The sequence below is a fragment of the Bacillus rossius genome, chromosome 1 (assembly GCF_032445375.1).
Source record: "Bacillus rossius redtenbacheri isolate Brsri chromosome 1, Brsri_v3, whole genome shotgun sequence".
NCBI classification, from domain to species: Eukaryota; Metazoa; Arthropoda; class Insecta; order Phasmatodea; family Bacillidae; genus Bacillus; species Bacillus rossius.
The window spans coordinates 120,244,529-120,267,595 of NC_086330.1; the positions used below are offsets into that span (position 1 = coordinate 120,244,529).

At 40.8% G+C, this 23,067-nt stretch overlaps 1 protein-coding gene across 6 annotated transcripts in view; it reads right to left on the minus strand.

Moving 5' to 3' along the window:
- The window catches only part of LOC134543652 (meiotic recombination protein DMC1/LIM15 homolog), a 67,483-nt gene that overhangs the window by 18,933 nt on the left and 25,483 nt on the right, over nt 1–23,067 (minus strand). For all 6 annotated transcript variants that reach the window (XM_063388389.1, XM_063388396.1, XM_063388393.1 and 3 more), the window contains 2 exons: nt 4,407–4,574; nt 2,497–2,662 (listed from right to left, as the gene is read on the minus strand). In XM_063388389.1, coding sequence (XP_063244459.1) covers nt 2,497–2,662; nt 4,407–4,574 — 334 coding nt within the window. The remainder of the gene's footprint in view (nt 1–2,496; nt 2,663–4,406; nt 4,575–23,067) is intronic.

The window sequence follows — 23,067 nt, forward strand, 5'->3', positions numbered from 1 at the left end:
AGATTCAATAAGAAAATACCAAATTGTTTGGTACCATTTCAATTTTTTATGTTTATACACATAGTTTGTACACAGTTGATCAAACTTGTCGACACCATTCATGTTTTTGTTGTAGTTTGCAACAAGTTTTGGCTTTTTCACTTTTTCGAATCCAGTTGCACTTTTCTTAGTTCTTCTGTCTACTGTCAAAATTTCAGAAGAGTGTACGGTGCTCAACATGTTAACACGACCAGTGTCTTGCCATGAACATGCAATCATACCTCTTTTATTTTGCCAGAACTTAGGTTCTTCACCTCGCTTTAGTGACAAAATTTTCATTTCTCCTGGCAACATTTTCCTGTTGCTTCTGACTGTTCCGCAAGCTCCAATTTCATTTTCTAAAAGAAATTGAAAGAGCACTGGACTAGAAAAAAAGTTGTCAACATACACAATTCGATTGCTCTTTTCAAATCCTCTCAATAGATTTTTTACAACATGCTCACCTAGTGTTTCGCCTGTTTTCACACCACTGCCTTTGCCTACATATGTGTCGAACTTACATAAAAAACCTGTTTTGCTATCACACAGTGACCACAGTTTTATTCCCCACTTTGTTGATGGTTTAGAAGGTAAATATTGTTTGAACCATAGACGGCCAGTGAACTTCAACATTGTTTCATCAACTGAAACACACTTCCCTGGTTGAACATGTTGTAAATAAGTTTCTTTTGTCATTTCTATTATTGGCCGAATTTTGAACAATGGATCGTACTCGGGCAACCCTTTCTTCACAAAGTTTGCATTGTTGTTGAAATGTACAAAAGACCGCAACAGAAAATACTTATCTCTGGACATAACTTCTCCAAAATTTGGCGTTCGAAGAAGCCAGCTTGTTTCTGAGAAGTAATCTTTTAGAGATGGTTTTCGACACATGCCCATCCCTATCTCCATAGCTACCATTGCTTCGATGTCCTCAGTTGTACAGTCTTTCCATTTAGCATACCTCGATCGTGGTGAAAAATCATGCGTTTTGTCCAAAAACTGTTGTGCATACAAATTTGTTTGATCAGCTACATGGACAAACACAGATCTTGGCATAAATTGTGAAAAGGCACTATATTGGCTACTAAAATTTACAGGGTCACTTACAATAGTCAAGTCGAATGAATCACCACTACACAAATTCAAATGCACTGGAGTTTCTTTACTCACCCGGAACCAGGTATTTATATCTACAGACACATCTTCATTTTCGTTGTCAGAGTTCGACTCGTTGCACTCTACGTCTTCATCACTATCACTTTGACTGTTAGGGTTTTCATCTTCAGATTCTGAATCTGCAGCTAAAAGTTCCAGTAATTTTGTATAATCTTCTTGTTTTGATGGATCATATAAACGTTTACGGTCTGCCATTTTTTCTATTATAACATTAAAATCATTTTATTTATTCCTACAAAAATGTCACGCAAAATATCTCTTTTGTCTATTATGAAACAAAAATCCTCTGTCGACACTGTATTTGAAATAAAATCTAACCCATGTAGAGAAATGGAATCAAAAACACTTGTTTACACAAAGACGTATTACTTTTACCTGTCTCTTTGCTAAATGTCTACCAAAAATAAAAACGCCGAATATATATAAAAAATATAAAACAAAACATATTTTTGAAATAACATCTAACCCATGTAGAGAAATGGAATCAAAAACACTTGTTTGCACAAAGACGTATTACTTTTACCTGTCTCTTTGCTAAATGTCTACCAAAAATAAAAACGCCGAATATATATATAAAATATAAAACAAAACATATTTAGACTAATATTTTGGCATAACTTTTACTGAAAAAAAAAAGTTTATAGTAAGAAAGATTCAAAACAAAAAAAATATCACGGTACAAATTCAAAGACATTAGCAAAAGAACAAAGAAAATTTAATTTTTACCAACTGAACCACCGGCAAAATCAACGAAGTAGTTCAAGATTTCCTCAACAGATCGCAGGTAATGACAGAACAAGGAAAAAACCACACACGGGAATTAAATCGACTTCCGCACTGACTTGAGTATTGCAAATCGACATTTCTCGATCACAGCACTTTAAACAAAGAGGCAGCAATCGATAAGAGTCGATCACAGCACTGAAAGAGTTAAACCACAACTAATTATGCCTGCTCGCCACCCAAGTGGGATGTATAAAAATATTTAAACACCAGAACTAAAATCACTTGGCAATTAGAAAAATTTGAAACATTGTGGTACATTCACATGAAAGTAAGTTTTTTTAAAAGTAAGGTTGACATATATAACAATCAAGAAAGATAAAGTGTGAAATTCTACTCCAGTAGTGCTTTCATTAACTAAAAAAAGAAATTCAATGAATTAATTTAGGCCTGTCAAAAAAACTAGCCTACTATCTTTCTCTGTTCAAATATACACATACTTGCATATATGCATACATATGCATGCATAAACAAGACATACAAAAAACAGAAATTTATTAATTGAGCACAACTGACTAAGAGTTTGTAGACCCCTGCTTCCTCATGAAACTTTGCAGCGATGAAGTCCAACATCTCGTACTGCTGCTCGCTGGTGTAGGCTCTGGCATACAACACGTTGTCGAGAACCACAGTTTCATCCAGCTGGAACCTGTTGGCAATGCTGCGCAACCGGTCCGGTCGGCTTTTGTGCGTGTTAAGAGGAACAGTTGTGCACTAGGACAATGTTCAAGCACTACAGCACTGTTGTTTCACTTGTTTTTACTGAAAACTGCAGCTTTAACTTTTCTCACTCCCCCTTTCCCCAGTTGAATACATGAAAGTGCACTGTTTTTAATTACTAGTCAGGTTTCTGAGTGACAACATACTTCAATCATTATATAATGTTCTAATAAGCCTATTGCTAACAGCAAATGATAGTGTGCAGAAGTTCCTGTTAGTTTGTTACTTGGTAATGTGTAGCATTGCAGAACCCTGCCCTCCTAATTAAATAATTTTCTTTTAAACTTCTTTTGGTATAAGTAAATATAAATAAGTCAATGTTTTTAGAGTGGTGTGTATGTTATGAGACAGTAGAATCAGACGTTATGAATATTAATATATGTTATTTGCACGTGCTCTGTGTTTTAAGAAGGTATTTTGTATTTTATTAGACATTTTTAATCATTACTATTTTTTATGTAATTATTCACAAATGAGCCGCTGTTTTAGATTTTTGTCTGTTTAGGCCTACTTTTTCAGGTTATTTCTAAAGGATTTTTATTTTTGTAAAGTAATTCGTATTATGATTATTGTTCTTAATTTTAATTAACGTGTTGCAATATAATTATAGATCACGGGACTGTGTCTGGGCTGGTGTGATGGTTAGAAAGAGAGGCATGAGAGGCCTGTAAGTGTGAGTGAGAAAGGAACAGTGCTTCCCTGCCAACCGAGATAAAGACGGTAATTTCCCCCCTGCGTGAGAACTGTGTGATAACTGCTCTCTCACGGTGTGGGAGAGAGAACGAGAATGGTAGTCCCTGATTTCGATGTGAAATTGAAAAGAGATAGATCAGGGGAAGCCCAAAGTTCTGTATGTACAAGGCTTTTTCATGTATTGTAACTTGTTCTGTGATTGGCTTGTATCTGTAAGCGTGAAAGAAGCGTGCGTGTGATTGGTCGGTGAGGTCATGTGACGTCTACTCCCTGCGTGGAGGAGAGTGTGGTAGGACTTCACCAGTCGTCTGTCAATCGCTGCCCCAGTAGGTCGCGTTCGGTGGCTTCTCGCCAAATTATGATGTAATTTGCTAATGGATAATTTAACGTTGGTGGTCAGAGACAGGCCGAGTATTAAGTCAACCTAATTTGTTTTATTTTCTTTCGAACAGTACTAAATTAAAAATTGCGGCCACCTTCGTCGGTGTTCGGCTCGTAGCGAAATTCGTTTTCGCTGGGTGCGGCCCTGTTCGAGGTCGCACCATCTTCGTGTACTTGCAGTGAAAGATTACTGAAGGACGTTATTTTCGTTAATTCACATCACGCGAACTGCGGGCATTTTTCGACGGGCAGATGTATGTGGAACGAGTGAATGAAACAGTGAAAGTGTTTGGATTTGTCTATGCATTCTAGTTTGAAAAAATAAAACAACTAAAATTGACGCAACATCTGTTTATTTTGTATATAACGTACCGTTATAAATGGTAAATTTTAGTGCGAAAAAATGTCTTGGCCCCTCAAAATAGATGTGCACAGAGAAAATTATAATGAACTAAGATAAATAATCTCTCTAATATATGATCAGATACTTTCTCACACAGTTTCACATACGTTCCTGCTCAATCAAGTAAGTTTAGTGATTATGAGTTTTCTTGTTCCGTTGATGTCAAAATGATACATTATCAGCTCTCTGTCAAATACTCATCAAGTTAACTAATTTTAGGCAAGGATACAAGGTATTTTCTGTGTCTATAAACACAGCCTTTCCTCCTGAGTAGCCATTCTCCCCAGGCATCTGAGCTGTGATGCACAGTGTGTGGGACAGTTGAGTCTTCCCTGTCCTGAACTCTCCGAATGCCTCGGTGATGGCCATGGACTCAACACCACCACCCAGGAGCTTGCTGCGAAAACAAACAATGCACAAACAAGCCTCTGCTTGCTGATTTACTACAACCTTGCCCAAAAACTTAAATACCATATGAGGCTCCTGCAGCAAGGAGACTGCATTTCCCTTTTGTGTTGGAGTTACATTGGTATTTGAAGAATTACGATTATGCAATGAGCACTGTGGTTCATTTTATCATGAGAAAGTACTGGGCATAGCATCATTAGACACCAGGAAGTCCTGTATTTTCTTGCATGATAAATTATAAATATAATAGCCTACACATTTTCTTCTCTTCACCACATTTTGAACTAATTTAAATAATCACCAGGTGAGCACTTCTTATAAATGAGTCTGCATGCCTATTTCTATATTATCTCAACTTCTGGACAGACATAACAGTAGAAAATTAAATATATTTTCTAAAGATGACACCAAAAGTCTCTCTCACAAAACCTTTTGAGGTGGCCTGAAAACTGTCCACTTCAAACACACTGTGCATTTAGCCCATCAAGTGTTCTGACAGTTGAAATCTATTATCATTTCTAGATTGGTTTTTAATTTTATAATATATTTTTTTAATTTTATAGTTTATTTAATTTTATAATTTCTAGATTGGTTTTTCTCCTGGTAAAACGTGAGTAGCCACTAATGCTGGTGTCCCTGAACAACAGTGAAAAGTCAGGCTTTTACTCTATTTTGCTCTTACATATATCTGTAGAAGTCAATAAAATGTTCGGTTGCTGAAGTTGGTATGACTGAAAAAAAAGAGAGCAGTGTGTAAATGATGGCGGAATAAAGGAGTGCGGTGTTATCATGTGGACTGGCATTATTACTGTATTTAAGTCAACAGGTTATGGGCCCAGTCCCGGCGTAGATTCAAGTTATTGAATAAGTAACCGAATAAGCGAACGCGGTATAAAGTTTGTCACGAATGTGTGTAGAAAGTGGTAATTCATGAATAGGAAAGTTGGTGTTTACAACTGTTGACGAAAAGCACTTGCCGCGTTTGTATATCGTAACTCCTGTCATGGAATCGGAAAATTCGGGTCGTCTTCTGAAGTTAGTGGATGAAAACAATTGGAACATTTGGAGATTCCAGTTAAGTGTGATTCTCAAATCGAAGGAGTTGTTTGATATCGTGTCGGGCGTGGATCCGAAACCGTGTAAAACAGCTGATGTTTCACAAAGTGATTTTGAGAAGAAATTGAAGACATGGTGTAGCCGCGACAATAAAGCGCAGGAAGCAATAATTACGCGCATGGAGGCGGGCCCTATGACACACTTACTTACTTGTGAGTCGGCGAACGAAATGTGGGAGAAATTGCTGTCTATATATGAGCATCGTTCGGAGGTGAGTCTGCACCAACTGCAACAAAAGTTTTTTAATGTAAAATATGAAGGCGAGGGTATAGCCCTCTTCATATCGAAGCTGCAGGAACTGGCAGGTCGTTTGAAAGAACACGGAGAAAAATTGCCAGGATTACCAAAATTTTGATATCTTTGCCTGAGAAATATAAACATTTTGTTTCGGCATGGGAGTCGGTACCCGCTCAGGGTCAGAAACTTTCGGAATTAACCTCAAGGCTATTGATCGAGGAAGAACGAACTGTAGGAAAAACCAATGTAGAAGGTGCTTTATTTACAAAAAGAGCCGAGTCAGGTCCACATAAATGTTTTTCATGCGGAAAATCTGGACACCTAAAGGCTAATTGCTGGAAAAACAGAATTCAGAAAACAGCGGAAGGAAATGAGAAGGGAAGTCGGGCTTGTTTTTACTGCAAGAAACCGGGTCATTTCTTAAAGGATTGTAGGTTAAGACTTGCAAAGGACAGCAAGCAGACTTACAAAGGCCCCCAGAGCAGTCATGTAAATGCATTCATTAGTGCAGCATTGGTAGGAGAAGGGTTAAACTCGGAGGACTGGTACACAGACAGTGGCGCCTCAGAGCACATGTGTTCTCAGAGAAACATTTTTTCAGAGTTTAGTAACTTGGAAGAAAGGAGGGAAATTGTAATAGGGAATGGGTCCAAGTTAACAGCGATTGGAATAGGAACAGTTAAAGTGGAAACTTACACAGGAGACAGGTGGGAGCGGTCAGAACTGAGAGATGTTCTTTTTGTGCCAGACCTGAAATTTAACTTATTTTCAGTCGGGGCGGTCCTAAGAAGGGGATTCGAAATGACCTGGACCGAGGAAAAATGTGAGTTCATCAAAGAGAATAAAGTTTGTGCAGTTGGATTCCAGGCAGGAAAGTTGTACAGAATGAAATTTAGAGAAACATTGAACTCAGCAGTCACAGTGATTAGTACTAAAGGAAAGTGTTCGCTACAGGTGTGGCATGAAAAATTAGCACACCAAAATGTACAACATATAAAATCATTCCTCCGGGAACGACAGATAACACTCCAAAGCTCAAATGATTTTTTCTGTGAACCTTGTGTCAGCGGTAAGCACCAGAGGCAGTCCTTTCCACCCAGTAAAACCAAATCTACGACAACATGTGAAATCATTCTCGCAGATATATGTGGACCAATGGAGACCCCCTCTATGGGGAAGGCAAGGTTTTTTCTGTTAATTGTCGACGACTTTAGCAAATACAGAAGTGTTTACTTCTTGCAATACAAATCCGAAGCAATAGAGAAGATGAGAGCATTCCTGCAGTTAGCCAAAAATGATACAGTAAACAGTGTGAAAATTCTCAGGACGGGTAACGACAAAGAACTAACAAGCCAAGAAATGGTGAGAATGACAGAAAACATGGGTATACGCCACCAGAAAGCAGCTCCCTATTGTCCGGAACAGAATGGGAAGGTGGAGCGAGAAATGAGGACTGTAGTCGAAGCGGCGAGAACAATGTTACAAACCAAGAATATGAATAAGAGTTTTTGGGCCGAAGCAGAGAATACGGCGGTGCATGTGATAAACAGAACAGGCAAGAGTTCCGTGGATGGCAAAACCCCTTATTCGTTGTGGTTCAATGCCGAAGCGGAAATCAAACACTTCCAAACCTTTGGAGCGGTAGCCTATGTTCACGTACCAAAGGAGAGGAGGAAGAAATGGGATGCTAAAAGTGTCAAAGGTTTTTTCGTTGGATACCAGGAAAACTCCAAAGCTTTCCGGATATATGTTCCTAGTCGGCGAAAGGTAGAGATAGCTAGAAATGTTGTGTTCCAGTGTGAAGAGGCCCAGCCAAGGGCAAACATCGAAGAGAACCAGGTGAAAAACGTTGACCAAGAGGGAGGAGGGGACGCAAACGAAGAGACTAATGATAACAGTGAAATGTGGCTGGAAAGTGGAGGCTGCCCAACTTCATCTCAAGAGGATGGAGTCGAAGAAGATTTCAAAGGTTTTGGGCCAATGCAACGGAACGCTATACCACCTGGACGCCGCGAACTGTATGAAATTTCAGTGTCCGGGGATCCAGCAGAAATGGAAAATAACCGTGGAAACCCATCAGCTGTGGATCAGTTAGTGCAAGGTACCAACCCTCAGACAAGCAAACTAAGGAATCGACTAAGCCTAAGAAAACCACAAAAGTTAGACAGTTACGAAACAAACTTCTGTGCTTCATCTGAACCGACCACCTATCAAGAGGCCATAAAGAGAAGTGATAGTATTAGGTGGAAGGAAGCAATTGATTCAGAGTTGCAGTCTATCGAAGAGAACAAAACCTGGACCGAAGTGATACCTCCGAAAGATAGTCATGTTATTGGGAGTAAGTGGGTTTTCAAGATAAAAAACAACGAACGAGGAGTACAAATGCACTACAAAGCTCGTCTAGTGGTGAAGGGATTTGAACAAAACAACATGTCTGACTTGGGAGAAATATATTCTCCGGTAGCGAAACTGGCGACTGTTAGAAAAATGCTAGCGGTTGCAAATCAGCTAAGTCTGCCTATCTATCAAATGGATGTGCAGAGTGCGTTCCTGTATGGAAGCATAAAGGAGGAAGTGTATATGGCCAAACCGGAGGGAATGGAGTGTAATGGCAAAACTGTATATCGTCTGAATAAGTCCCTTTATTACCTAAAGAAATCCCCCAAGTACTGGAATGATAAATTCAACCAGGTGATGGAGCAGGATGGATTCGTGAGATCAAAACATGATTATTGCTTGTATGTAAAGAATTCATTGGAAACAAGGTTTTACGTCCTTCTGTATGTTGACGATTTGCTGATTGTGGGAAATGAAGAAAAGGAAGTTCAAAGGGTTAAAATGAACCTGAATAAGCACTTCAAAATGACAGATCTCGGGGAAGCATCGAACTACCTAGGTATTTGCATAGCACAAGACAGAAAGAACGGAATACTCAGACTGAACAGAACGCAGTTCCTGAAATCATTACTGATGAAATATGGGATGGAAGATTCGAGACCAGTTGCCACTCCAATGGACCCATACATCAAGATAGTGAAGGATGACCAACATCTCAAGGACTGGGAACTGGAAACAAGATGTCGTCAGCTGATTGGAAGCTTGATGTATGCAGCGGTAGGAACGAGACCGGACTTGAGTGCCACAATTGGTTTCGTAAGCAGGTACCAAAATAGCGCAAGCCAAGAACTTTGGAAAGCCCTAAAGCGAATCCTACGATATATTAGAGGAACGTTGGATTTGACGCTAGTCTACAGGCATCAGTCCGCAGTCCCAACTGTGGAGGGATATGTGGATGCAGACTGGGGAGGTGACTAAGGGGACAGAAAATCAACTTCTGGATCTGTGTTCTTAGTTCTGGGTTGCACAGTGACTTGGAGTTCAAAGAAACAACCCTCAGTAGCTCTCTCATCAACTTAAGCCGAGTATATGGCACTTAGCTATGCGGCTATGGAGGCGGTGTGGCTGAGAGGAGTGCTAAGCGACCTTGGTGTGTTAGGATCGGAAGAACCTGTGGTGATACACGAGGACAATCAAGCAGCCATAAGGGTATCAAAGAATCCGGAGAGTCATAAGAGATTGAAACATTTGGACATACGGCACCACTTCATCAGGGAGAAGATACAAGAAGGCGTAATTGAAGTGCAGTAAGTCACCACCCAAAATCAGGTGGCAGATGGACTGACCAAAGCCTTGAACAAATCGTTATTTCAAAAATTTGTGTATAATCTTGGACTTGAGTAAACCCTTTTGATCATGTAATAAGTAGTAGTTGTTGTTGGTGTTTTGTGGTTTGAAAGCAACAAACCTTGTGTGGAAAAGCTAATGTGGTCAAACTAAAACTGGGTTCTCTAGTCGTACAAGGTGACCTACTTTGCAAGGGTCATGTAGTTCATAATGCCTGTGTTATAGGAAAATTTTATTGAGGGGGGGTGTAGAAGTCAAAATGTTCGGTTGCTGGAGTTGGTATGACTGAAAAAAAAGAGAGCAGAGTGTAAATGATGGCGGAATAAAGGAGTGCGGTGTTATCATGTGGACTGGCATTATTACTGTATTTAAGTCAACAATATCAGTGGAACTCTCCGAAGTTTTTGAATTTTATCAAAGTCAATTCAACTTTGATTTTCTGATTTGCACACCCTTATATAACAGCCATACAACATGGTTGCTCGTAGGTTACAACCATTGAAAACTTTAATCAAAATCATTTTAATGGTGTTACTGTGTATATAGAAGTACAGTAGAACCCCACTCGTCCACCCTCAGCTGGTCCACCACTTCGGTTGATCCGACCGTGCTCGAGCTGAACTTATCCCGACTCTTCTGTGACTCACCACCCGTCACACCATTGTTGTTTACTTGCTGTTATCGCTTGGCCACTTTAGTGCTCCGTCATCTCTCATATGGTTTCTGTCATTGTGAGTGTTTCTTGTACTGTACTTTGCAGTTTTTAGTGCTTACTGTTCGTTGGTTTTACGACAGTGTTATTCTGTGTTCGTTACAGTATTTGTTTTACATTGCGTGTACAGTTGTGTGTATTTTTTAAACATGTCAGGAGTGAAACCTGAACACTTAACTCTTTCATTACATGAAAAATTAGCAGTGCTTCAAAGACTGGACAAAGGAGAATTACACCAAAAATTTGCCAAGGAACTAAATGTAGGTGTTACGACAATAAAAGATTGGAGAAGAAATTGGAAAGACATTGAATCATATACAGTGACGATAGATGGTGAATACGCTCTTAAGAATCGCAAAACATTGAAAAAGCCTAAACTTGAACTGCATGACAATGCATTGTGGATGTGGTTCTGCCAAGAAAGAAAGATAGGAACCCCGATAGCTTGGTCCATTATAAAAAAAAAAGGCAAAAGCTTTGCACAAAAAACTAGAAGCTGGAAGTGAGTTCGCAGCTAGTGAAGGCTGATGTGATTGCTGAAACACCTGTAATGGCATCCGGTTTGTTTCAATTTCTGGTAAAAAACTATCTGCTGATGCTGAAGCAGCTAAGAAGTTTTCTGTAAAGTTTCAAGAAATTGTCAAAGAATACAAACTGTTACCTTGCCAAGTCTATAACATAGACAAGACAGGCCTAAACTATAAACAAACCAAACAAAATGCTCGCTGAATCAAATGAAACCATGGCAGGAATGAAACTTGTACAAGATAGGCTAACTGTTGCTCCTTGCAGCAATGCTGATGGTACACACAAGCTTCACCTGTTAATTAATGGCAAATCTAAGAAACCTAGGGCATTCAAAAACATGAACTTATCTTCCTTGTCGGTTCATTACCGCAATCAAAAATAAACTTGAAACAAAAAAAGCTCCCTGTTTGTGGTCTATTGCTGTTGGATAACACACCACCACATCCATCGGAGGAGGAATTAGTAGAGAAAGGGGACATAAAAGCTTTCTTCCTTCCACCAAATGTCACATATTTGAAGCTATGAAATCCCTCTACATCAAGGATGCTATCTATGCAATTGCTGAGTCATGGGAAGAACTGAAACCTGACACGCTGCGAAAATCTTGGCATAAGGTGTTGTATTTTCACCTTGTTTAAATGGACATCAACTCATTACACTGTACGACTATCACATATTTATTCAAAATCGCTCTACTCATTATGTTACATTCACTCTCCACCATTACATCACGATCCACTGCCCGCTCTACCACTTCCTTTCATAGATACCAACTCTCATAGATGCCAACATCACATATCACAACACCTTCCCTTTTATAGCAAATACATCCACACTCTTGACATATTACTACAATCCAGAAACAGAGCAAAAGTTAAAACAGTCATCAGTTTGGGGAATCATATTATTTGGTACTCACTAGTCTTTGTATCTTGCTGGCACTTTCACCTCACGTCCACTTTTTGTACGTCTCGACACATTGACCTTTTCCTTACCACTCATCAGTGCTGGTGGGCACTCTCCCTGCCGCACTCTTGACCCTGCTCCCTGCGACTCTCCTCCTGCCTCGTCTTCTGCTGGGAACCCCCGGAACTCATCATCAGAGTCCAGGCTGGACCTTCTCCTATGCAACTCAGGAGCAAGGCTGGATGGTCTCAAGTGATGGGAGTTCCTCCGCACGTGCTGGCCATCCTGATCACGGACAACGTATGATCTCGGAGTCGAAGACTTGTGTACAATTTCTGCTGGTTCCCACTGATTGTTTCTATTTAACAAGACCCTATCTTGGTGCTCGAACTCGGTTGCCTTTCTTGCCCGTTGATCATACCACTGTTTGATCTTCGCTTGCCCGTTACGTAGTTCTTCTGCTACCTTTCCCTGCACTTCCGGTTGTAGTAACTGCTGCCTCATTGGTAGTTTCGTCCTTACCCGGCGACTCATTAGCAACTGTGCTGGTGACAGGCCTACAGCAGTCAGAGGAGTGTTTCTGTACTCTAGTAACATGACAGGTAGATCACTAGACGAATCCGAACACCTCCTCAACATGTTCTTAGCAATCTGCACTGCTCGTTCTGCAAGCCCATTCGACTTTGGGTAGTGAGGACTTGCTGTCACTACTTCGAAGTCCCAACTCATTGCGAACTGCCTGTATTTATAGGAGTTAAATGGCATATTGTCTGAAATAATGAGCTTTGGCACACCATGAGTAGCAAACACAGATTTCAGTCCTCTTATGACTTCATTGGCTTGTTTATTTGCTACTGGTACTATTTCAATCCACTTGGAATAGTAGTCAATGACAACCATATAGCTGTTGCCCCCATAGTCACAAAGATCAATACCAAGTTTCTCAAACGGTAATTCTGGAATGTTGTGAGATATGAGTGGTTCTGCTTTATTCTGGCTTCTGAATTTTTGGCATGTGAAACACCTATTTACCAATATCTCAATGTCTTCTGCCATTTTTGGCCAATACAGTACTTGCCTGGCTCGTGCTTTGGTTCTTTCTATGCCTAAGTGGCCCTCATGGAGTAAGAGTAGCATCTGCTGCCTCAATGCCACTGGCACTACAATGCGATCATTTAAGAACACTAGACCCTTGTCGAGATGCAAGCAATTCCTTTGGACAAAGTACATTTGAGCTTGCTGGCTGACTTGATGTTTGTGTTCTGGCCACCCATTTTGACAGTACCTCATAACCTCACACAGTGCTGTATCCTTAGCAGTTTCCCGCCTGAACTCATCCTTTCTAGTAGTCGACACCTGACTTGTATCACTCACACTCACAAGGTGAACCATTTCTGCAGACAAATCTTCATCTGCATGTTCCACTTCTGGCAAATACGCCCTTGACAGTAAGTCTGCTACATGCATGAGTTTGCCTGGAAGATACTCTACCGACAGCGTGTACCGTAGCAGCCTGATTTTCATCCGTTGAAGTCTAACAGAATACACATCTGCTATACTTTTCTTAAACACTGGAACTAATGGTTTGTGGTCTGTGTGTACTATGACATGCCTTCCATATATGTAGTGATGAAACTTTCTCGCTGCAAACACAATACTGAGCATTTCCTTCTCGACTTGTGCATAATTCTTTTCTGCTGAGGACAAACTTCGGGAAGCATAGCTGATTGGCTGATCATCACACATTAAACAACATCCCAGTCCATCTTTTGAGGCATCACACTGAATGGACAGTTTTTTGTTGGGGTCATACAAGCCGAGTACTGGTGCCTTGCTGACCAACTCCTTGACTTGCTGCAACACATCAGTGTGCACTGGTAACCACTGCCACTCAGTATCGTTCTTCAGGAGTTCCCTCAGTGGAGCTATGATGCTAGCTAAGTTAGGTAAAAACTTCCTTAAGTAGCTGATGAAACCCAACACTCTTTGCAGCTCAACTTTGTTGGTGGGTGTTTGTAGTGCTAGAATAGCTCGCACCTGGTCGGGATCTGGCTGCATACCATTTGAGGAGAACACATGCCCAAAATACCTTGCCTCCTTCTTTTTGAACTGAATCTTGCGTACATTGAACTTCACATTTAGCGCTCTCGCTCTCTGTGCTACCTGTAACAATATTTGATCGTGCTCAACTTCATTTGCAGCAGCAATCAAGAGGTCATCAAAGTATACTAGTACCCCTGGAATATCACCAAAGTTTTGCATGTTTATTCGTTGAAAAATTTCAGGTGCACTCGATAACCCAAATGGGAGCCTGAGAAATTTATAACATCCAAATGGTGTGCTGAAAGTGCAGTACATACTTGATTCCTCATCTAGTTCCACCTGGTAAAACCCATCTTTCAGGTCCAACACTGTGAAAATGGACTTATTGTTCAGCTGGCAGCTCAACTCCTCTAATGTTGGTATCATGTGATACTCCCTGCAAATTGCCTTATTCAGGTCTACTGGATCTAGACAGAGTCTGAGACTTTTGTCGCCCTTTTCAACAACAGTTAGGTTGCTAACCCATCCAGTTGGCTGATCAACCTTGGCAATAATTCCTAGCTTAACAAGCTCGTCCATCTTGATTTTTAATCTATCTCTTAAGGCAAAGGGCACTCTTCGAGGTGGTTTAGCAACTGGCTGAACAGATTTATCTACTACCAATGTGCACTTGTTCGGAATACACCAGACTCCCTGAAATACATCTGCAAATTCTGAGAGGAACTTATCTTCCGATAAAACGCTACTGTGTAAGGTGTGGACAAAACTGCGAGAAACTAACTTCAAACACACGCATCCTGGCAGTCCAAGAATGGGCATTCTGCAGCTACCATCTTCAACAACAACAAACTCCAGGCACTCCTGAGCACCATCTGCTGTATTTACTCCACACATTAGCTTAATGACACCCACTGGTTTCACTTTTTTGCCGCCGAACCCTTCGAGTGTTATGTGTGACCATTTCAACTGGGTTGGGCGAGCCAGCTGCTTCACAATACTCTGTGATATGATATTTACCTCTGAGCCCGTATCAAGCTTGAAATATACAGTCTTACCTTCAACCCACATTTCTTGGATCCACTCCTTTCGGCCTGGCTTGGCATCCTCCACCTCGGTCGTTGCTTCTGCCACTTCTAATGTGCTGACAAAGAACTCTTCCATCTCACCTCCCGTTAACCTAACCTCTTCAACTTGGTTGGTGCACACGGTTGCAAAATGATTGAACTTCATGCACTTGTAACATTTTTTTCCAAAGGCAGGGCACTCATTCTTCCTATGTACCCTCCCGCACCTTCGGCACTTAGGACTTCCTTGTTGCACATGCTTCTGTTCAGCCCCCCCTTTGTATGGTACCTGCTGCTGTTCAGTTGATTTCTGCTTTCTTCTATTTCGCCACACAGTTTCAACTGTGCCTCCTATCGGGTGAATTTCATCATCCGACGAATCCTCACGCCGATTAACAGGATTGACCGCTTTGGTTTGTATAGCGTCGGCACGTTGCTTGCCTAGCTCAGCCACCCTACACTGTTCCATTGCCCGTGACAAGCTGAGATCCGGTTCACGCAACAAACGTTCCTGCAGCCCTTTGTCCCGAATGCCCAAAACTATTCTGTCCCGCACAACACTGTCTGTCTGGTCCTTGAAGTCACAACTTTGAACCAGCTTTTTTAAATCTCTCACAAACGAGTCAAACGGCTCTCCCTCTTCCTGAGATCGGCAATTAAACTTGTACCGCTCAACTACAATATTTTTTACAGGGTTACAATAATGTTCAAATGCTCGCAACACCTTTTCAAAATCCCTACGGTCTTCCGCTGGAAGATCGAATGTGTTGAACAACTCAACAGCCTCGTCTCCTATGAGGTTTAACCACATCGCCGCCTTGACTGCCGATGGTTTGGACTCATATCCAGTCGCCAGCATAAAAATATCAAAGCTCTGTTTGAACCGCCGAAAGTGTTCACACAGATTTCCATCTAGAAGCAGCGCCGGCGGTGGCTTAAACGATTCCATCGCGCCGAAACCTGTATAACCTCTATCTCCACGTGGCACAACAACGAAACAACACCACTAAGGTCACGTTGCGAACACTATGCGATTTACTACCGACTGCGCCATGTTGTATTTTCACCTTGTTTAAATGGACATCAACTCATTACACTGTACGACTATCACATATTTATTCAAAATCGCTCTACTCTTTATGTTACATTCACTCTCCACCATTACATCACGATCCACTGCCCGCTCTACCACTTCCTTTCATAGATACCAACTCTCATAGATGCCAACATCACATATCACATTTCAATTTCTGGTAAAAAACTATCTGCTGATGCTGAAGCAGCTAAGAAGTTTTCTGTAAAGTTTCAAGAAATTGTCAAAGAATACAAACTGTTACCTTGCCAAGTCTATAACATAGACAAGACAGGCCTAAACTATAAACAAACCAAACAAAATGCTCGCTGAATCAAATGAAACCATGGCAGGAATGAAACTTGTACAAGATAGGCTAACTGTTGCTCCTTGCAGCAATGCTGATGGTACACACAAGCTTCACCTGTTAATTAATGGCAAATCTAAGAAACCTAGGGCATTCAAAAACATGAACTTATCTTCCTTGTCGGTTCATTACCGCAATCAAAAATAAACTTGAAACAAAAAAAGCTCCCTGTTTGTGGTCTATTGCTGTTGGATAACACACCACCACATCCATCGGAGGAGGAATTAGTAGAGAAAGGGGACATAAAAGCTTTCTTCCTTCCACCAAATGTCACATATTTGAAGCTATGAAATCCCTCTACATCAAGGATGCTATCTATGCAATTGCTGAGTCATGGGAAGAACTGAAACCTGACACGCTGCGAAAATCTTGGCATAAGGTTTGACCGGAAGTTATGACCGAAAGTGACCAGATAGAAGACAAGCAAAACAACACAACCCAGGAAATTGCTATAGATCTACAAACTGTACAGCTGAAAAGTCCCTGCCAGTCAAGTTGAGAAGTGGATTGCCCTATGTGACAAAACTTTGAAACCAGTGAAGAGCTCAATGAAAACCAGGTTCAGACGGTGATGATGACAAAACCCATAACCGGATTTCACACAGAGATGCCAAGAACGCTTTTGATATTGCCCTTCAGTACATCAAGCAGAACTCAACCTCAACACCTCTGGACATTTGTTAAATTAAGAAATAGAGGAACACTGTAGCTAAGTCTAGAATTTCATCTGCTAAAAATTCTCAGCTTTAATGCAGTTTATTGCAATGTTTTTACTGTAGAGAACAATACAGTCATTTTTAATTTCAGAGATTGTTTATTTTACTGTAAATCTGATATTTTTTCTGTATTTTCTGATAATCCGACCTTTTTTGCATTTCAACCACACCCCCCAGTGCCAAAGGTGATGGATTAGAGGGGTTCTACTGTAAATACAGAGTTTCTGTACTCCATTTTGATCTGTGGGTGGTTACATGCAGGACCGTCAATGGGGATAGGGTGCAGGAAGGCAAAAATCCCGAAGCCCAGACACAAGGGGGCCCGGGAAACAGAGGACCCTGGTTACATTTCAAGACTTTTGAAAGTGTGGATTTACCCTGATAGCAGGATGAAAATTACAAGTCTAGGAACCTTAAGCAGGATGTCTACCAGATCTAGTAAATTAAATTCCCTGATTTTTCCAGGTTTTCCAGGTCTAAAACTGAATTTTTCCAGGTTTTCTTTAACACAATTACGACATTCCAAGAAACTGAAAAAAATTGCATAATATTACATTGACGGGTTTCAAAGTATTTCAACTTACTTAAATTAGTAAAAAAATTACCTTCTTCCAAACGTGGCCAAAGTGACTCAATTGATGGCAAATAAAACATGCTGCTACAAATATTTCACACACTTCCTTTTGCAAAAAAATAATTATTAAAGGAAGCTCCCATCAATTTCGCAGTGACTCAACTTTTGCGCCTATTGCACTTACTTCAGAATGAGCCAAATCCAACATTCGAGCCTTCTTCAACTGCAATGCCTTGATCTCCTCTTCAACTCTTCTTTTTTCTGCCTTCTTCTTGTCTGTAGCTTCATTTTCTTTTTGTTTTGTTTGCAGGGCTTCCTTACGCCTACAACTAGCATTTCTTACATACTGCTCTACACCTCCAGAACGTTGAACAAAGTCATACATCTGTCTTTGTGCGATCAGTATTTCTTCCTGCAAGTTTTCAGTCAGCTGATTAGAATTCACTGAAAATCCTCTTTCCAATGATGCATTTCCATGGGAAAGTACCAACACCATCCTCACAAACTTTAGAAGGCCTGTTTTGGAAGCTACTGTATATTCCTTAAGAATGAGCATCCACAAGTTATCAAGGCGCCCGTCTTCTCGAGAAAAAGACGAGAACAGTGCTGCAGAATCTTGCATGGAACATACCAACTGATATGATCACTCAATGTTATCAGCTTCTTGTCCTGATAGCCACCTGTTTTGAAGACAACATTCTAAACTGTACTTCATACGCTGTTTCCTCACACCAGAATTTAAAGCCACAGACGGACATAAGCAGGAAATTCCCTTGGTAAGATTGTACTTCAGGGGACTTTTGTCTTGAAGTTTTTTTTACCATAACCTTTAGACAAGTCCTATCATTTTTCTGTAACAGGACAGACTTTTCTGGTACTTTCTCTTTCTTGATGGCATGGCGTACTGCATAACCCAACTTGATATTGTTAGCAGTGTTATAAATAAGAAGTTCACTGCAGTTTTATCATCTTGAGTCTTTAATTGCACGTCTGTACAATCTTACACGTTTTCATTCTTGCTGCCACACAACATGGCCGCCCGGATATTGGTTAACATGTTGCCAACATAACATCTTACATCTCCTTTACTATATATGGATTGACACTAAAAACATACAAAATTTACACCCAATAAACTACAACCAGTTCACATAGTTACATGGCTCAACAACAGTATCTGTTTACATTTCAAGTTTACATACAAAACACTACAATTAGGTAGCTCACATGCAACTGTGACTGTTTACATTTCCATGTGTCTACAACTAATGTACATAATCCTCTAAATAGCGAGGCCTTCTAATAGCCCTTCCTGGCCTAAGGGTTGGCAATGAATCGAGCATTGTTTCTTCACTACCACTGACGGAATCAGAACCCAGTTCAATAATAGAAGTAGCACTTTCACAGTCTCTTGGCAAGTCAGTATCACAACCTGAAGGCACATTATTTACAAAGCCAGGTACTGTCCTTAAGTGTTTTCTGTTTCTCCGGTAGACAGTGCCATCTAACGTCTTAAGCAAATATGAGCGAGGTGTATCATATTTACTAACAATAGTGGCTGGGTTCCACATATTACCTTGTTGAACTCTAACAAACTGATTTGGATGCAATTCAGGGAGGGCTTTCGCACCCCTATCAAAGTACAACTTCTGACTCTCCTGACGTGCCTGTAATCTATCAGGAACATCAGCATGAATGTGTGGTTTAAGCAGATCTGAGTGAGTGGGAATTTTGGACTTCAATCGACGGTGCAACAGCATTTGAGCTGGGGACAGTTGAATACCAGGAATAGGAGTATTTCTGTATTCAAGTAGTGCTAGAGATAAGGGGATTTTACACCCTGATACCTTCCGTAACATACGCTTTGTAATATCCACTGCTTTTTCAGCAAGCCCATTAGACTGAGGGTAGTGTGGACTAGTGGTTTGAACTTTAAAATTCCAACATTCAGCAAACTTCTTAAATTCATAACTGTTGAAAGGCACATTATCAGAGACAATTAAATCTGGACTACCTAAACTAGCAAAAACATGTTCCAACTGTTTGATTACTTCAGTTGATGATTTATCTGTAAGAAGTTTCACTTCTAACCATTTAGAGTAGTAATCGATGACAACTAAGAAATTCTTCCCTGCGAACTGTAAGATATCCATCCCCAAATGAGCCCAAGGCCGGTCAGGTATTGGATGTGGCAACAACGGCTCCTTAGTGTTGCATCTTTGATAGGTTTGACAAACTTCACATCTACCAACAAGTATTTCAATGTCCTGGGACATATTAGGCCAGTAAAGTGCCTCTCTGGCTCTGGCTTTACATTTACTGATCCCAAAGTGAGTTTCATGGATTAAAGATAGCATGGCTGGTCTCAGAGATGCAGGCACAAATATTTTTAACCCAACAAAAATCAAGCCATCTACTACTTCCAACAAATGCTTTAACCTCCAAAACATTTTACAGGAATCAGGTAACAACTGTTTTGAAACAGGCCAGCCATCAGAAATAACCTTCATGAGGGCCGAGAGTTGGGGATCCTGTGCTGTAGCTTCTCTGAACTGCTCTTTTTTTTCTTCAGACATGGGTAGATTGGACACCAATGAATGAACTGAAAACTGCAAGTCGTCATGGGAGTTATCATCACTTCTCAGAAATGCCCGAGACAAAGCATCTGCAACATACATTTCAGACCCTGGTTTGTGGACAACTGTTACTGAATATCGCAGCAATTTAAGCCTAATATTCTGAATGCGAGGTGTCAACACATTTAAGTCCTTATTCATGATGCCTACAAGTGGTTTATGATCACTGTGAACTGTTACTGGCCTCCCATACGTAAATTCATGAAACCTTTCACAAGCAAATTTTACAGCCAAAAATTCCATTTCAATTGGTGCCCACTTCTGTTCAGAGCTAGTTAGACTCCTTGATGCAAATGCAATCGGCTTGTCATTCTGTAAGGCACAGCAGCCTATTCCCAGAGAGGATGCATCAGTTTGGATTATGAGTTCCAGGCTTGGGTCATAGACCCCTAAAACAGGTGCAGAAGAAATGAGATTTTTCAGCAATTCAAATGCTGAATCCTGTTCACCTGACCACTGCCAAGGTTCATCGCTGTGAGTAAGGAGTCGCAAAGGAGCAGAGACTTTTGCTAGATTAGGAATTAATCTTCCTACATACTTTACTAAGCCAAGAAAACGTAACAACTCTGTCTTATTACAGGGCACTGGCATGGACACAATAGCTTCAACATGTTTTGTTTCTGGCTCAATACCTTGTGCAGAGATTACATTTCCAACATAGCTTACACGAGATGCTTGATACTGAAACTTAGATTTATTAAGCTTGACATTACATTCTCTAGCTCTGCACAACACCTTACGAACTATTGACTCTAAATCAGACTGAGTGTTTGCTCTCATAATAATGTCATCAAAGTATATCTCAACTCCATCAATATCACCAAATATCTCAGTTGTTTTCCTCTGAAATATCTCAGGAGCACAACTAATTCCAAAAGGTAGGCGATTAAATTTAAACCTCCCAAACAGTGTTACAAAACAACACAGCTCTGAGCTGGCCTCATCAAGAGTGACCTGTAAAAAACCATTAGACAAATCACATGTTGCATAGTACTTGAACCCTGCCAGTCTTGAGGCGAGGTCTTCTGGAGAGGGAATAGGATGCATTTCCCGCTGAATGGCTTTATTAAGGCTATTGGGATCAAGACATATTCTCAGGTCCCCATTTGGTTTTTCAACTATCACCAGATTGTTTACCCATGCCGTCGGACTGGTTACTTTGGTGATGACACCCGCCTTCTCAAGTTCTGTCAAAGCTATCTTCAGTCTATCAAATAAACTACGTGGAACTCTCCGACAAGGGTTAGCAACTGGAGATGCATTAGGATCAACATGAATAGTAAGTGGCTTACCAGGAAACTTTCCTAATCCTGTAAATACATCTTGGAACTCATGTAGTAAGTCCTCCTTAGATGATCCAAAATGTTGATTGATAGCACTGACACGCTGGACCAGGTGCAGTTTCTGGCAAGCTTCCAAACCCAGAAGAGGAACAGCTTTAGGAACGTCCACAACTTCAAACTGTAGGTAATGTAGATTATTGCACACAACACATGGCAGTGTGATAGACCCTAAGTGAGGTATTTCAAACTCCCCATATGCTCGCAAAACTGGGCCGTTCTTCTGAATGTGATTATCAACTACACCAAGTTTATCGAGCAGAACAAGCGGCAATGTGTTGACTTGCGCAGCCGTGTCAAGCTTGAATTGTACAACTGTGGAGACAACAGTGATTGGTTCCCACCATGACTGATTATCACGAGGAGTGGGTACACCAACTTCAGATATATATAGGTACTGATTAGGATTATAGACTGTTTCATCTTGATGTGACAGTGATTCTACATCCACAGAGACAGCATTGGCTTGACGTAGGTTAGGCTGCCTATTGTGTTTACTATGATCTGTAGATTGTTGACGGGCCGATGGATTCTTACACACTGCTGCAAAATGATTTTTCTGGTGACATTTAGCACATGTTTTATTAAAAGCCGGGCACTGCTTCTCACGTCCATGATTGTATCCACAATAACCACAATTACGACTGGGCTGTTGCCTAACATAACCTGATTTTCCCAGACTTTGGGGTGACTGAACTGACAATACATCCTTAGATGAACTTGCATTTGGATTCCCTGTGGTGCCTTGCATGGCTTTGAGCTGAATACGACTTGCTTCAACAGACCGGCACACATCTACAGCTTTGTAAAGAGTCAAGTCGTCTCCACCTTGCAGCAGCTTCTCTTGCATAACAGAGTCGTTAATTCCCGCCACTAATATGTCCCGGCACAAAAAACTTTCTTGCTGGCCGAACTCACACACGCGTGAAAGATTTTTAAGATCAGTAACAAACTGTTCTATTGCCATACCTTCTGGCCTCCTCGAAGTCAAGAACTGGAACCGATGATACAACAAATTCTTCCGTGGCGAACAGTACTTATCAAATCGTGCAATCACTGTTTCAAACTTCTCCCGTTCAGTTTCAACGAGGTTGAATGAGTTGTAAATCTCAATCCCTTTATCTCCGATAGCATTAAGTAAGAGTGCAACTCGTGGGATCTCGGCATCATCTTTTATCTTTAAAACTTGCAGATACAGGTTGAATTTTTGCTTCCAAAAGGTCCAGTTTTTGTCTAGGTTACCCTCGACACAAAGGTGATCAGGTGGTTTCGCAAACTTGTCCATTTTGGTCTTGATGGCGAGCCGAACGAACTTTCTACATTCGCAATACGAACACAAATAACCCCGCGCCTGATACCATGTTATAAATAAGAAGTTCACTGCAGTTTTTTATCATCTTGAGTCTTTAATTGCACGTCTGTACAATCTTACACGTTTTCATTCTTGCTGCCACACAACATCGCCCGGATATTGGTTAACATGTTGC